General features: G+C 42.6%; 1 protein-coding gene across 7 annotated transcripts in view; it reads left to right on the top strand.

Annotated features, from left to right (window-relative positions):
• Positions 1–12513, top strand: part of LTBP3 (latent transforming growth factor beta binding protein 3) — a 165796-nt gene that overhangs the window by 131856 nt on the left and 21427 nt on the right. For all 7 annotated transcript variants that reach the window (XM_033953910.1, XM_033953909.1, XM_033953906.1 and 4 more), the window contains 2 exons: positions 2707–2835; positions 4822–4989. In XM_033953910.1, the coding sequence (XP_033809801.1) occupies positions 2707–2835; positions 4822–4989 (297 nt within the window). The remainder of the gene's footprint in view (positions 1–2706; positions 2836–4821; positions 4990–12513) is intronic.

Here is a 12513-nt window from a genome sequence, read left to right as displayed (position 1 = left end):
GTACTTGCGTTTCGAATTGAGCAAAGGAGAGCGCCGCCATGTCGGCTCTGTTTTCCAAGGATTCCACACATGCCACGCAGGAAGTAAAGGAAGCAGTAAGTGAGTTTATGTCTGATTTCATTTCACAGGTGATATCGTATTGTTTGGTGATAAGATCTTTTAAAGCCCGTAGTTCATCCAATACTGCATCAGTTGAGGTGGCCATGGACTTACTTGTTGACGGTTTCTCCGGTGAGGGAGGATCTTGTTTGGACCTTTTAGATCCTGCAGTTTGGGTCGGAGAGCTTTCAGATTTAGCTGATTTACTAGTGGACATCTTATAGCATAAAGAAGGTTAGTTTTTTCAAAGAAAGTTTCAGAATAAACTTGCTCCAAATCGATGTTTTAGCACACTGTGGAGGAGAGAGGAAATCATGCGACCATCTTGCTTCCTGGCTCAATAGCGCCCCCCGGGCTGTGTTAATTAAAGGTAAACGAGCAAGAACCAAACCACTTTATTGTATTCTCATTTTGGACTTAGATTGAATTGATCAGAGACTCTTAAGAACATCAGTATGAAAAAGCAAAGGAATACAGAGCAGGGGTGATAGGGCTACAAACCAAAAAAATTACTGGCAAAACCTCTGATAACTGACATATCCTGACAGAGCAGATGATAATTGAATCTAGAACAGTGTTTCTCAACCCTGTCCTGGGGATCCCCCAGCCACTGTCCTGGGGACCCCCCAGCCAATCAGGTTTTCAAGATATCCCTACTGAATATGCATGAGAGAGATTTGCATATAATGGAAGTGACAGGTATGTAAATCTCTCTCATGCATATTCATTAGGGATATCTTGAAAACCCGTCAGGCTGGGGGGTCCCCAGGCAGGGTTGAGAAACACTGATCTAGAACATGTGGCTTGTTGGGTGATCTCTGCTGCTGCACTGTCCTCTCAAAATACAATAATGCATTTTCTGTTACATCTACTCAGGAGTTCTTACGTTTGGGGATCAATCCGTTCCCATAAACTGGACTTACAGAAGTGTGAATACTTACAGTTTTGAGCACCTCCCATAAAGAGGTGGAGCACAGTGCCCACGTCCAGTTTTTCTTCTGCGAACGAACCATGCAGGAGTGTTTTGATCTGCTCTACTTAGTTTTTCTTTTCCTTTCGGTCTTAAGTTTGTTTTTCTGAAGCTTTGCTCTGAGACCCAGTGGCATAGTAAGGGGGGGACGAATTGCCCCAGGTGCCGTCTTGATGGGTGCATTGGCACTGATCCACCCCCCTATGCCATGCTCGGACCTGGCCCCCCTCCCCCCACCGGTGCCTGTTTAAAATGTTCACCAGTGCGAGCAACTACTCTAGCCTGCTGCTTGCACCGGCCTGGCTTCCTCTGAAATCATTTCAAGGTCGTGGAGCCAGCCAACGCCAGCATGAGCAGCAGGAAAGAGAAGCTGCTCACGCTGGTGAAGATTTAAAGGGATATAGGGGTGGGGAGGACGTGAGTGTGGCATGGGGGCACGGAAGGAGCTAGGGGGTTGGCGTGGAAGGAGGGAGGGGGCAAAGAGGTGAGCACGGGGGGGCCCCACTGCTCTGGGCACCTCCTACCCTGGCTATACCATTCTTGGGGGATCCTCTACGGACGAAGGTTCCACTGAGCCGGATTGCAGCCTTCAGGGCAAGCCTTCGGGTGGACCTAGGAAGCCAACTTGCTGTGAGACTTCTGGATTCGGGGTCCATTCCTGAGAGCCAGCTTGCCTTCTGAGTTTCTCATTGGCTTGAGTGCAGGCTGTGGGCTCCCTGTGTAAGATCCCTTGGGGTATCAGGGCACTGGCTGCATGGTTTGTCCACCCTCGTTGCGTTGCGATATTCCGTGGGGGTGGAGGTCAAGTGTTCCAGACAGAGATTCCCTTGATCAATATCTGCAAACCCAGTCAAAAAATATCACTAATATTGCAGCCTGGTCTGATTTGAAGGAACTTTTTAATCAGACTGAGCAATCCACATTTTGCCAGTGCAGTGGTTAAACACCTTTTTAGCTGTGCTTATTTAATAATGACTCGCAAGCAGTGCTCCCTCTAAGCGGGCGGGTGTTGTGAGCAAACTTTTTTCGCTGTGAGCTAAAAATATCGGGCGCCAGCAAGTTATGAGCCAACTCGCCCGATTCTCCTCTCGCCGCCCTGCCATCTGCCGTACGCCGTGCGCTGTGACGAGAAACTTGTGCGCTGCGATGTAATATTTTGTGCACCAGCGCACGCCAGCGCAGCTTAGCGGGAACACTGCTCGCAAGCACACTTGAATGAGTGACAGCCATTTCCCGATGATGGTGTGCGGGTGGAGGTTTGTCACCTCTACCTGAGGATGAGAAGCGCTGGAGTATTGTCTCCTTTCGCTGCCCCCTCACCCTGAGGGCACCTTAACGCTTTATTATTCTAATTCTATGCACTCTTTTGTGTTGTGTTTATTCAGGTATTTTGTTTTGAGCGACCACTCTCTGAACTGTTGACTACTCTGCCTCTTCGTAGTTTTCTTTCATCTTCTTTTTGGGCATACTGATCTAATTTGCATTGCAGTTTGGGTAGATTGCTAGTCTCTCCTTACTTTGAGAATGTCATCTTCTTAAAGGCGTTGCTAAAGACCTTTCCAAAACACATCTTCTCACTCATGTAGCCACTTTTTCTTCTCCGATTGACTGATGCTCTCCTTCTCATTGAACTCCAGATATCGACGAGTGCACCCTGAGCCACAATCGTTGTGGACCCCATGGTGTGTGTGAAAACATTGATGGCTCTTTCATCTGTGTCTGCGATGAAGGCTTTGCGTCATCTGAGGATCGTCACAGCTGTGAAGGTAAGAAGCATGCTACGGAGGGAGGGAGGGAAGGTTGGAATGGCAATCTTATTGAAATGTCTGGCCCAGTAAGGAGGCGGGGGGGGAATAGTGTTCATGGGTACATTTGGTATAATAGTGTCAGAAATGGGGCATGCGATGCCAGACAGATTGTTCCTAACTAAGTCTGATACAACTGATTGTAAGGAAGGTGATATGGAGTGGTCAGGTAGTAGCATCCCTGGATATAACTGGCATTGTGGCTGTGAGTTACAGAATGACACAGGGACAGATTTGTCCCGTCCCCGCAGGAACGTTTTGTTGCTGTCCCTGCCCCATTCCTGTAAGCTCTGCCGTAACCGCACAAGCCTCGAACACTTACGATTTTAAAGTGTTTGAGGCTTGTGCAGATGAGGACGGAGCTTGCAGGAATGGGGCAGGGACAGGAAAAGAACTCGCGGGGACGGGACAATGAATTCCTGTGGGGACAGGGAAAAATTTGGCCACATGTCATTCACTACTGTGAGGGTGCAGAGCACACTGTTGCAGGCACTTTTCTTGGATTAGTCTAGCACAGAAATTGTGAAGGTTTGCAGTATCAAGTTTTTCAAGTTTTATTAAAAATTTGATACGCTTATAAAATATTTAAGCGATTTCCATAATAAAAATAGGGGGAAAAGAATATATAAAAACAGACATCAACTTTAACTTATTTGAGGCTCAGGGAAGGAGGGATAGAGCTACAAATTATTATAGAAAAGAGGAACAAGAAGGGCTAAAACAATAGGGCTGTGTGGTGTGTGACTAGTATTCCTAGGGCAGTGGTCTCAGACTCAAACCCTTTGCAGGGCCACATTTTATATTTGTAGGTACTTGGAGGGCCTCAGAAAAAAATTAGTTAATGTCTTATTAAAAAAATGACAACTTTGCATGAGGTAAGTACCTACAAATCCAAAATGTGAATTATCTGAAATTATCAGAAGCAATTATAAATATTTCCTTATTGGGAGGGTAGGGGGGATTGTTTGGGGGGTTGGGCAGTTGGATAGGGGGGTGTGGTGTTGTGGGTCCTTTTGACATAACTTGAGCTTGTTTTTGTTTCACCTTACTTGTTTTCAATGTTGAACTCAATAAAATATATTTGTCTATAAATATTTCCTTAATTGCTTCTGATAATTTCAGCTATGCACAGTGCAAAATGCAGAAAGTGGAAAACTATCAAAGTATCAACTGCAAGAGACAAGATTTTGGACCAACTATTTTGAGGCCCTCGGTATTATAAAGAATTATTCTTTATGGAAAACTTGTGCCTTAAGTGTCCGATGGTCGCATCCGCAACCGCCTTCAGCTCTCACCTCCTCCAGCACAAGCTGCACTGCCTCTTATGGTTACCTTACGTTCTGGAACGTTGCCCGCCTCACTGCTGTATCTTCACACGAGTGCTTTCCTGCATCTGTACGTGATTGTGAGGTGGAGTGGAGAGGACAATTTCGTACCAACGCAGGAAAGCACTTGCATGAGGTTACAGCAGTGAGGCGGTCAACGTTTCAGAATGTGACCGTCGGACAGTTAAGACATAAGTTTTCCATAAAGAATCATTCTTTATAATACCGAGGGCCTCAAAATAGTACCTGGCAGGCCACAAGTTTGAGACCACTGTCCTAGATGGTCTAGCAGTGTGTCTGTGAGAATGCAGGATGTTGTAGGCATTTCAGGCACTTTCCTTGGGTTAGTCTACCACAGAAGTTAGGAGGGTGGAGTATGTGACCAGGAGTGGGATCCCTAGGATAATAGACTTGGGGGTGGATCAGTAGAGTGGGCAGACCTGATGGGCTATGGCCCTTATCTGCCGTCATCTTCTATGTTTCTATGATGTATGGCGGATGAGGAAGGGGGAAGTGTGTGTACCTGGACGCATCTAATACAGAAGCTGTGAGATCGAGGAGTATGCTGCAGGGGGGAGTGATTGGGTACATCTGGAGATCTCCTTCTGTTTTACTTTATCAGAAGCAGAGCTTCCAAGTGAGAAGAAGGAGTGCTACCTGAACTTTGATGATACCGTGTTCTGCGACAGTGTACTGGCCACAAACATTACACGGCAGGAGTGCTGCTGCTCTCTGGGAGCTGGCTGGGGCGACCACTGTGAGATCTACCCCTGTCCTGTCACAAACTCGGGTAAGCTGTTTTCCCCTGGACGTTGCTGCTTGCATGCCTTGGTCTAATACCTCTGAGACAATAAAATGAAATCTGGCTGGTGGAAAGTAGCAGTTTTGGCCACCCTTCCCTCTATCCCTCTGAGCTGTGTACACATGGCGAATCTCTGAGTTCCCATAAGCCTCAGCTTTCTAAATTCCAGTCATTCAAAATATTGTCAGTTGGTCAAAGCCAAGTTTAAAGTGGGAATATTTATTATAGCATTGTTGCCTCTGATGTCACAACAGATATGTTTTGTGTTTTCACTTGTATTCCAATGATCTTTGCATCTCCATTTTAGAAAATTTGCACATGGGGCTAGAGTAGAGTATGTGACTGTATAATAATAATTTTATTTCTTATATACCGCTATACCATAAGTTCAAAGCGGTTTACAACAAAGATACATACAGTCAGTGATTGAGATGCAGCTAATAAGCATTCGATCTGGAATACAATTACAGTTGAAGGAGTACGTAAGTAATCTAAAAGTTAGAACAATGGCGTAATTAAGATGAGGGCAGCTGATAGGAATTGATAGACATAGGGATAGGTAGGACATGATTTAGGATTTAGAACTTGTTAAACAGACGCGTCTTCAGTGATTTTCTGAAGTCAACGTATGAAGTGGCCTCAAGTATGGGTTTTCCAAGCCATGTGTTCAATTTAGCTGCCTGGAATGATAACATTCTATCGAAAAACTTCTTGTATTGACATAATTTCAGGGAGGGGTAATTAAATAGATTTATTCTGCGGGTGGTCTTGTTCGAACAGTTTAGAGTGAACTGAGAGGCGAGGTAAGCTGGTAGCATCCCGAAACGGCTTTGTAGCTAATGCAGGCAAACTTGAAGAGGACTCTAGATTCCACAGGCAGCCAGTGAAGTTTCTGAAAGTAAGGGATAATGTGTTCCCATTTTTTTAAACCAAAGATTAGACTGACCACGGTGTTCTGAATTAATCTCAGCTTTTGGCTAACCTATGTATTAAATTTATTATAAACTGGTTTTAATTCAAACATAAGCATAAGGGAACAGCAAATTTGCTTATGTCAGAATGGTTAGATGAAACGATTAATGTCAGTGTAGCCATTTCAAACAGAATGATTCAAACTATGCTTCATGATATATTTTAAAGTATGACAAGGACTATGGGGTTATTTATGTGCATTGCTGAGATGTCAAAGTTTCTAAAGAATTTTCTATGAGAAAAGTCTGAGTGGATGCACAGAAGCTAGATTTCTTTGAAGTGTCAGCTCTCAAGTAAGTTGCATTTTGAGAGTGTAACATTTGAGAAATAAAAACCTTTCACCTTGTGGAGGAATGCTTGGTTTGCTACTTAAAACACCCACTGAGAAGGAGAAAAGGAGACAAACATAGAAACATGACAGCAGATAGAGGCCAAATAGCCCATCTAGTCTGCCCTTCCACACCATCCATTATCTCCTCCCTAAAAGATCCCACATGCCTGTCCCATGCGATCTTGAATTCAGATTCAGTCTTCATCTCCATCACCTTCACTGGGAGACTATTCCAGGCATCTACCACCCTTTCTGTAAAGTAGTATTTTCTTACATTACTCCTGAGCCTATCACCTCTTTAACTTTATCCTATGCTCTCTCCTTCCAGAGTTTTCCTCCATTTGAAAAAGACTCACCTCTTGTACATTAACATTACAGAGATATTTAAACATCTCTATCATATTCCCTCTCTCCTGTCTTTCTTCCAGAGTATACATATTAAATTCTCTAAGTCTGTCCCCATATAATTTATGCCAGAGGCCACTAACCAGCCCTCTGGACTGACTCCATCCTATTTATATCTTTTTGAAGGTACAGTCTCCAAAATTACACACAGTATTCCAGATGGAACCTCACCAAAGACTTTTACAACGGTATTATCATCTCCCTTTTCCTGCTGGCCATTCCACTCCTTATGCATCCAAGCATCTTCTTGGTTTTGACCGTCGCCTTTTCTACCTGTTGTGCCACCCTGAGATCATAAGACACAATTGTCCCCAAGTCCCGCTCTTCTTCTGTGCACAGAAATTCCTCGCCTCCTATACTATACTGTTCTCTCGATTTTTGCAGCCCAAGTGCGTGACCCTGCATTTTTTAGCATTAAATCTCAGTCGCCAATTACCTGACCATTCTTCAAGCTTCATCAGATCCTTCCTCATGTTACCCTATTACAAAGCTTGGTATCATCCGCCAAAAGAAAAACTTTGCCAGACAGTCCATCCGCAATATCACTCACCAAGATGTTAAATAGAGCCCGCCCAAGGACAGATCCCTGTAGCATTCCACTAAGAACATCCTTTTCTTCCAAGTAAACTCCATTTACCGCTACCCTTTGTCTCCTTCCACTTAACCAGCTTGTAATCCAGAAAGAGTTTTTTGAACTTTAACATTCAAACTCAGAAGAAGTTAAGGTTATCACTCACAGTGTATTGTTGGCAATTACAATGAATACTTCAATGTAATCACTTCAGGATATAAATAAACAAATGGCAAAATACCATATGTCTGAGTACCTGATAGCTGGAGAAGCAAAAATTATGCCTATGAGTTTTCAGAAATTATTAACAGTTAAACAAAAGGATATCATAGATGAAATGAGATTATCAACTTTTCATACTTCATCTGTTGATGAAAAGTACAGACAGAAACGGAATCACCAAATACTTTATACACTCAAACCTTGGTGTGCGAGCATAATTCGTTCCAAAGCTTGCTTGTAATCCAAAGCACTTGTGTATCAAAGCGAATTTCCCCATGGAAAATAATGGAAAATCATACGATTCGTTCCACAACCTAAAATACTGTATTGTACTGTATAAAATACAGTGTGAAAGATATGCACACTTTCACAGCGCGCTTGAACTGCGGGTGACTTAAGCGTGATGCTTTTATTACGTTCAGGCACGCTCAGCATGAGATGTGTGTATTGTAGCCCGCTGTAGCCCAGGACAGGGCTCAATAGCACTCCCAATGGTTACCACAAAATAGCACACTGACGTGTGACCCAAAATGGAGTCACCCTGCAGGACTGGACTTTAAACAGGAACAAAAATCACAAAGCACCACAATCAAAGTTCATGGAAAAATGATTCAACTTTACTCATTCCTTTCTTGAAAGTTCAAGTTCAATTTTATTTGATGAATCGCCTATAACAATTTCTAAGCGATGTACAATTTAAAACATCATATGAGATAACAGACTCTATTAAAAACAAAATTTTTAACAAGTTTTAAAGAAAAACAATAATTTATAACATACATTGTTAAAACTTAAGGGGTAACATGACTAACTAGATACAGTAGGAAAGAGGGGCACAGTTACAGTATTCTCAGTCTAAGATAGAAGAAACATAAAGGGTAAAAACACATAGGAGGGGGCAAGGGATATATTTAGAAGGTTAAAAGTTTGAACATGAAAAATTTTAGATAAAGCGTTAAATCATTAAGTAGTAAAAGCATCTTTAAATAAGAAGGATTTTAAAACTTTTTTAAAGGAGCGGAGGTCTTTTTCTTTTCTTATATAGAGGGGCAGGGCGTTCAAAGTTTGAGGTGCTAAAACGGAAAACATTTCGTTTCTTCTTGTGCCCACTATTTTTAAAGAAGGGACTGATAGTAGGTCTTGAGATGAGGACCGAAGAGATCGAAGAGAATGATAAGGAATAATCATTCTAGATATGAATTGTGGTTCATTAGATGCCATAGTCTTAAAGATTAGTAATGCTATTTTAAAAGTGATCCGGTGATTAATGGGCAGCCAATGCGATTTGGTCATTAATGGAGTTACGTGGTCATATTTTTTTGCTTTGTGGATTAGTTTTATTGCAGTGTTTTGAATTATTTGAAGTAAGTAGTTCATCATTATAACTTGTACACTTGTCAGAATTCTCCCACAGCAGCAAGAAATCAAAATATCAAAAGAAACAAGTGAAAACAGTACCAAATAAAGTTCTGGGCTTGTTCTCAGCCTTGACTCAATCCTCGCTGCAGGTGAGGGTTTAGCTCTCCCTAGAGCTAATACTGTCTGTGCCCAAGCAGGCAGTTTCAAAGAAAACACAAACACAGTTCAAGACATTTGTTCAATAGCTCTAGTGTCCAAAGTTCCATTAAAGCCTCTGGCCAGTTCAGCTCACTGCCAGGATAGGAGAGTGTCAGGTTTTGCAAAAGAAAGGCCTCAATACAGGCTTTCAAAATTCCCGCCCAGGATGATAGCAAAACCTCTCCCAAACAATACACACTCCCAGCTTACCAAAACAAAAATAGTCCCAAACAGTCCAGAGCAAAAAATCACAACTCACTTATTTGCTGGTAGAGACCCAGTCTACCTGCATGGCTTCAGAAAAATCAGGAGCGTACTCTGACAGACTTTCCTCACACTCCATGGGCTGTTCTTCTGGAAATAGCAGCTCCTCAGCTTGTCCAGCCTCTAGTAGTTCCATGGGAGTAGGCTGGTTGCTCCTGCTTGGCCCCGGGGACTCCCTAGGGAGAAAAGGTTTAAACCTTCTCCCTAGCTGACCTCCCTGTCTGTTCTCAACTGCAGGTTTAAATACTTTGGGGCAACGCCCTACTCTAGTTGAATCAGCAGAGTTGCTGGGACCTCTTTGGCTCCCCCGGTGGTGGCTCGGGGATGAATCACCCAATTCTTCATCAAATAAATCAGGCTCCCTCTGGTGGTCACAAGATAAATTATCAGTCTCAGGATTTACATGCACCTTCCTGATTCCACCTCGGGTTTTCATTTTTACTTTTTTTTTTCCTGAACTAACAGGGACCCTGGCAGGCATCATGTCTGCCTGGTCACAGTATGTTGTGTGCTCTTGAACTCGATCTCGGGAGGGGAACCCCCTTGTGTGCACTTTACCATATTCGGTCAACAGTCACAAAGTGTGTGAGATTGTCAAAAGGTATTGGTCTAAGTTACAAGTACATCTCAATTTAAGGGGCTTACCCAAGCTTGAGTTCAGCCGCTCTCAGCGATGCGATGTGATATACATATATTGTGCGTACTGGACGCGACACGCGTAAACATGCTCGTACTGCAAGACAACGCTCATTTATTGAGTTAAAATTTAATAAAACGTTTTGCTCATCTTGCAAAACACTCGCACACCACATTACTCGCTATCCAAGGTTTGACTGTTATTATACTTCAAGGTCAGACCTATGAATTCAACTAATAAAATCCTAAGCTGCGCATGCGCACTCCCACTGTGTGCTCCTGTTTTCCGTGAGTTGTAGGGACCCGCAGGTAGGAGTGCGCATGCGCGCTTAGGGTTCTGTTTTTCGGTCTGGCCTGCTCCCTACTCGCCTTGCCGTATTGTATTTTTTAGTTGAAAGATGCGGCAGTGGCTCCTCTCACGATCCCCGCCTGCGTCGGACTTCCGACGCAGGTGGGGATCATGAGAGGAGCCGACGCCGCCAGAAGTGTGCAGGCAACTGACCACAGCTGGATTGAGGAAAGGGCAAGGGATCCCTTAGCTGGCACCGCTGGAAGGTGGCTTCAGTGAGGATCTGGGCAGGGAGAGCAACAGAAAGAAAAAAAGATAGAAAGAAAGAAAGAAAGATAAGACAGCGGGAGGGAGAAAGAAAGAAAGAAATAAAGAAAGATAGACAGGGCAGGGAGAGAAAAAAAAGGAAGAAAGAGACAGGGGGGCAGGAGAAAGACAGACTGACATCTATTCTAGCACCCGTTAATGTAACAGGCTTAAGCACTAGTAGGAATATAAAACACTGATAGCATTTTAAATCTGCAAAGATGTGATGCTGATGCTATATTCTCTGCAATCAAAGGTTTATATAAAAATCACCAAATTCTAAGTTTCCTGGAGAGGGGGTTCTTTTGAGCCCAGTCGCACAAAAATCCTCCATAATGTGGTCTATACTGTTTTGTTTTCCTTGAAGTATATTGTTATACTGTATTGGAGTTTTGGTTAAATGTGTATTTTTCTTGTCATTCTTGAAAAATTTCATAAAATAAAATGTAAGAAAACCCACCAGGTTGACCTAATGAAATACATCCAGTGGCACTTCTGTGATGTTAGGTAGACTCAGTGGTGTTGCAGCACAGTTGAAGTGTGGCATTCTGCATAATGCAGGGATCTCAAAGTCCCTCCTTGAGGGCCGCAATCCAGTCGGGTTTTCAGGATTTCCCCAAAGAATATGCATGAGATCTATTTGCATGCATTGCTTTCATTGTATGCTAATAGATCTCATGCATATTCATTGGGGAAATCCTGAAAACCCAACTGGATTGCGGCCCTTGAGGAGGGACTTTGAGACCCCTGGCATAATGCAACACCACTTATGTTGCACATCAAGATTTGGGGACATGTGATGGCTGGAAAGAAGTCAAATTGATTAGAAATATTGAAACTTTAATGAAAACTGTACAGTCTTCTGTCATTATTCTGTAAAGAAATACAAATCTGAAGAAATTGGAAATGCTTCAGAATGAGACTCTGTAGCTTTCAGAAACAGGACCCAAAAAAAGAAAAATCACCAGATTGGTCCACAGGGAAAATCAAGCACAAAGGAAACTGTGGAAATGATGCAGACAAATTGGTAAATCTTAAATCTGTGTAACACACTGTGAAGGATTGTAGTGTGGCTCTGACACGGTTCGTGTTTCGGTTATGAATAACCACCTTCTGGGGTCCAATTCGATTATACCACAAAATGTAGATATGCATGAAAGCATCCGGAGAACTATGAGCTTGGTTAAAGGACATATCTTCATCCATTTTGACAGTGCTGTGCCTCCTAGTACCTGCAAGTATAAGGCACAGCGTCCTCCGCTCTTATTCCTCCTCTCTAGCGCACACACTTCAAACTGGCAGCTCCGCGTGACCACAAACCACCAAGAGCTATAGCTTTCAGACCTCTCAATGAAGTCTGTTGATTGCTTGAAGTGCAAAATGCGTAGACAATCATTTTCAACTTTGAGTCTCTCCTAAATTAATCTGAACGAGAAAGACAGTGATTTTATTTCTAAATATTGCTGCAAGAATCTAATCTCACTAGAATATTGAGTGTGATTTGAAGCTTAAATGATGTTCTATCAGAGCCAGCTGCATTAACTATCACATTTCAAAAACACAGCTTGACTCCCCTTGAATGTGGTAAACTGGACAAGATTTGAGGACAGTATCTGGGGGTGCCAATTTATTTATTTACAAAATTTATATTCCGTTCTATCTTTACCATTCTTGGAGGTTCACAAATCAACATACAAATTCAAATACACAAAAGATAAAACCAAAAAATAATAAAAGCATAAAATGAAATAAAAACAAAATATATAAATTTAAAATTAATAACCTAAACTATTACTTAATACTGAATTAAATTCATTACGGTTAGTGTATGACATCATTAATACTATTCAAGATGTTAAAAAAGCCTGCTGAAACAATACAGCTTTTAACTTGATCTTAAATTCGTTTATATCTCTTACTGCACTGCATTCCAGAGGATTGGATCAGCCATGTAAAACA

Source organism: Geotrypetes seraphini, chromosome 8 (assembly GCF_902459505.1).
Source record: "Geotrypetes seraphini chromosome 8, aGeoSer1.1, whole genome shotgun sequence".
Classification (NCBI taxonomy): Eukaryota; Metazoa; Chordata; class Amphibia; order Gymnophiona; family Dermophiidae; genus Geotrypetes; species Geotrypetes seraphini.
Note: the sequence above shows the minus strand (reverse complement) of the source record. Positions and strands in the feature narration are given on the sequence as shown.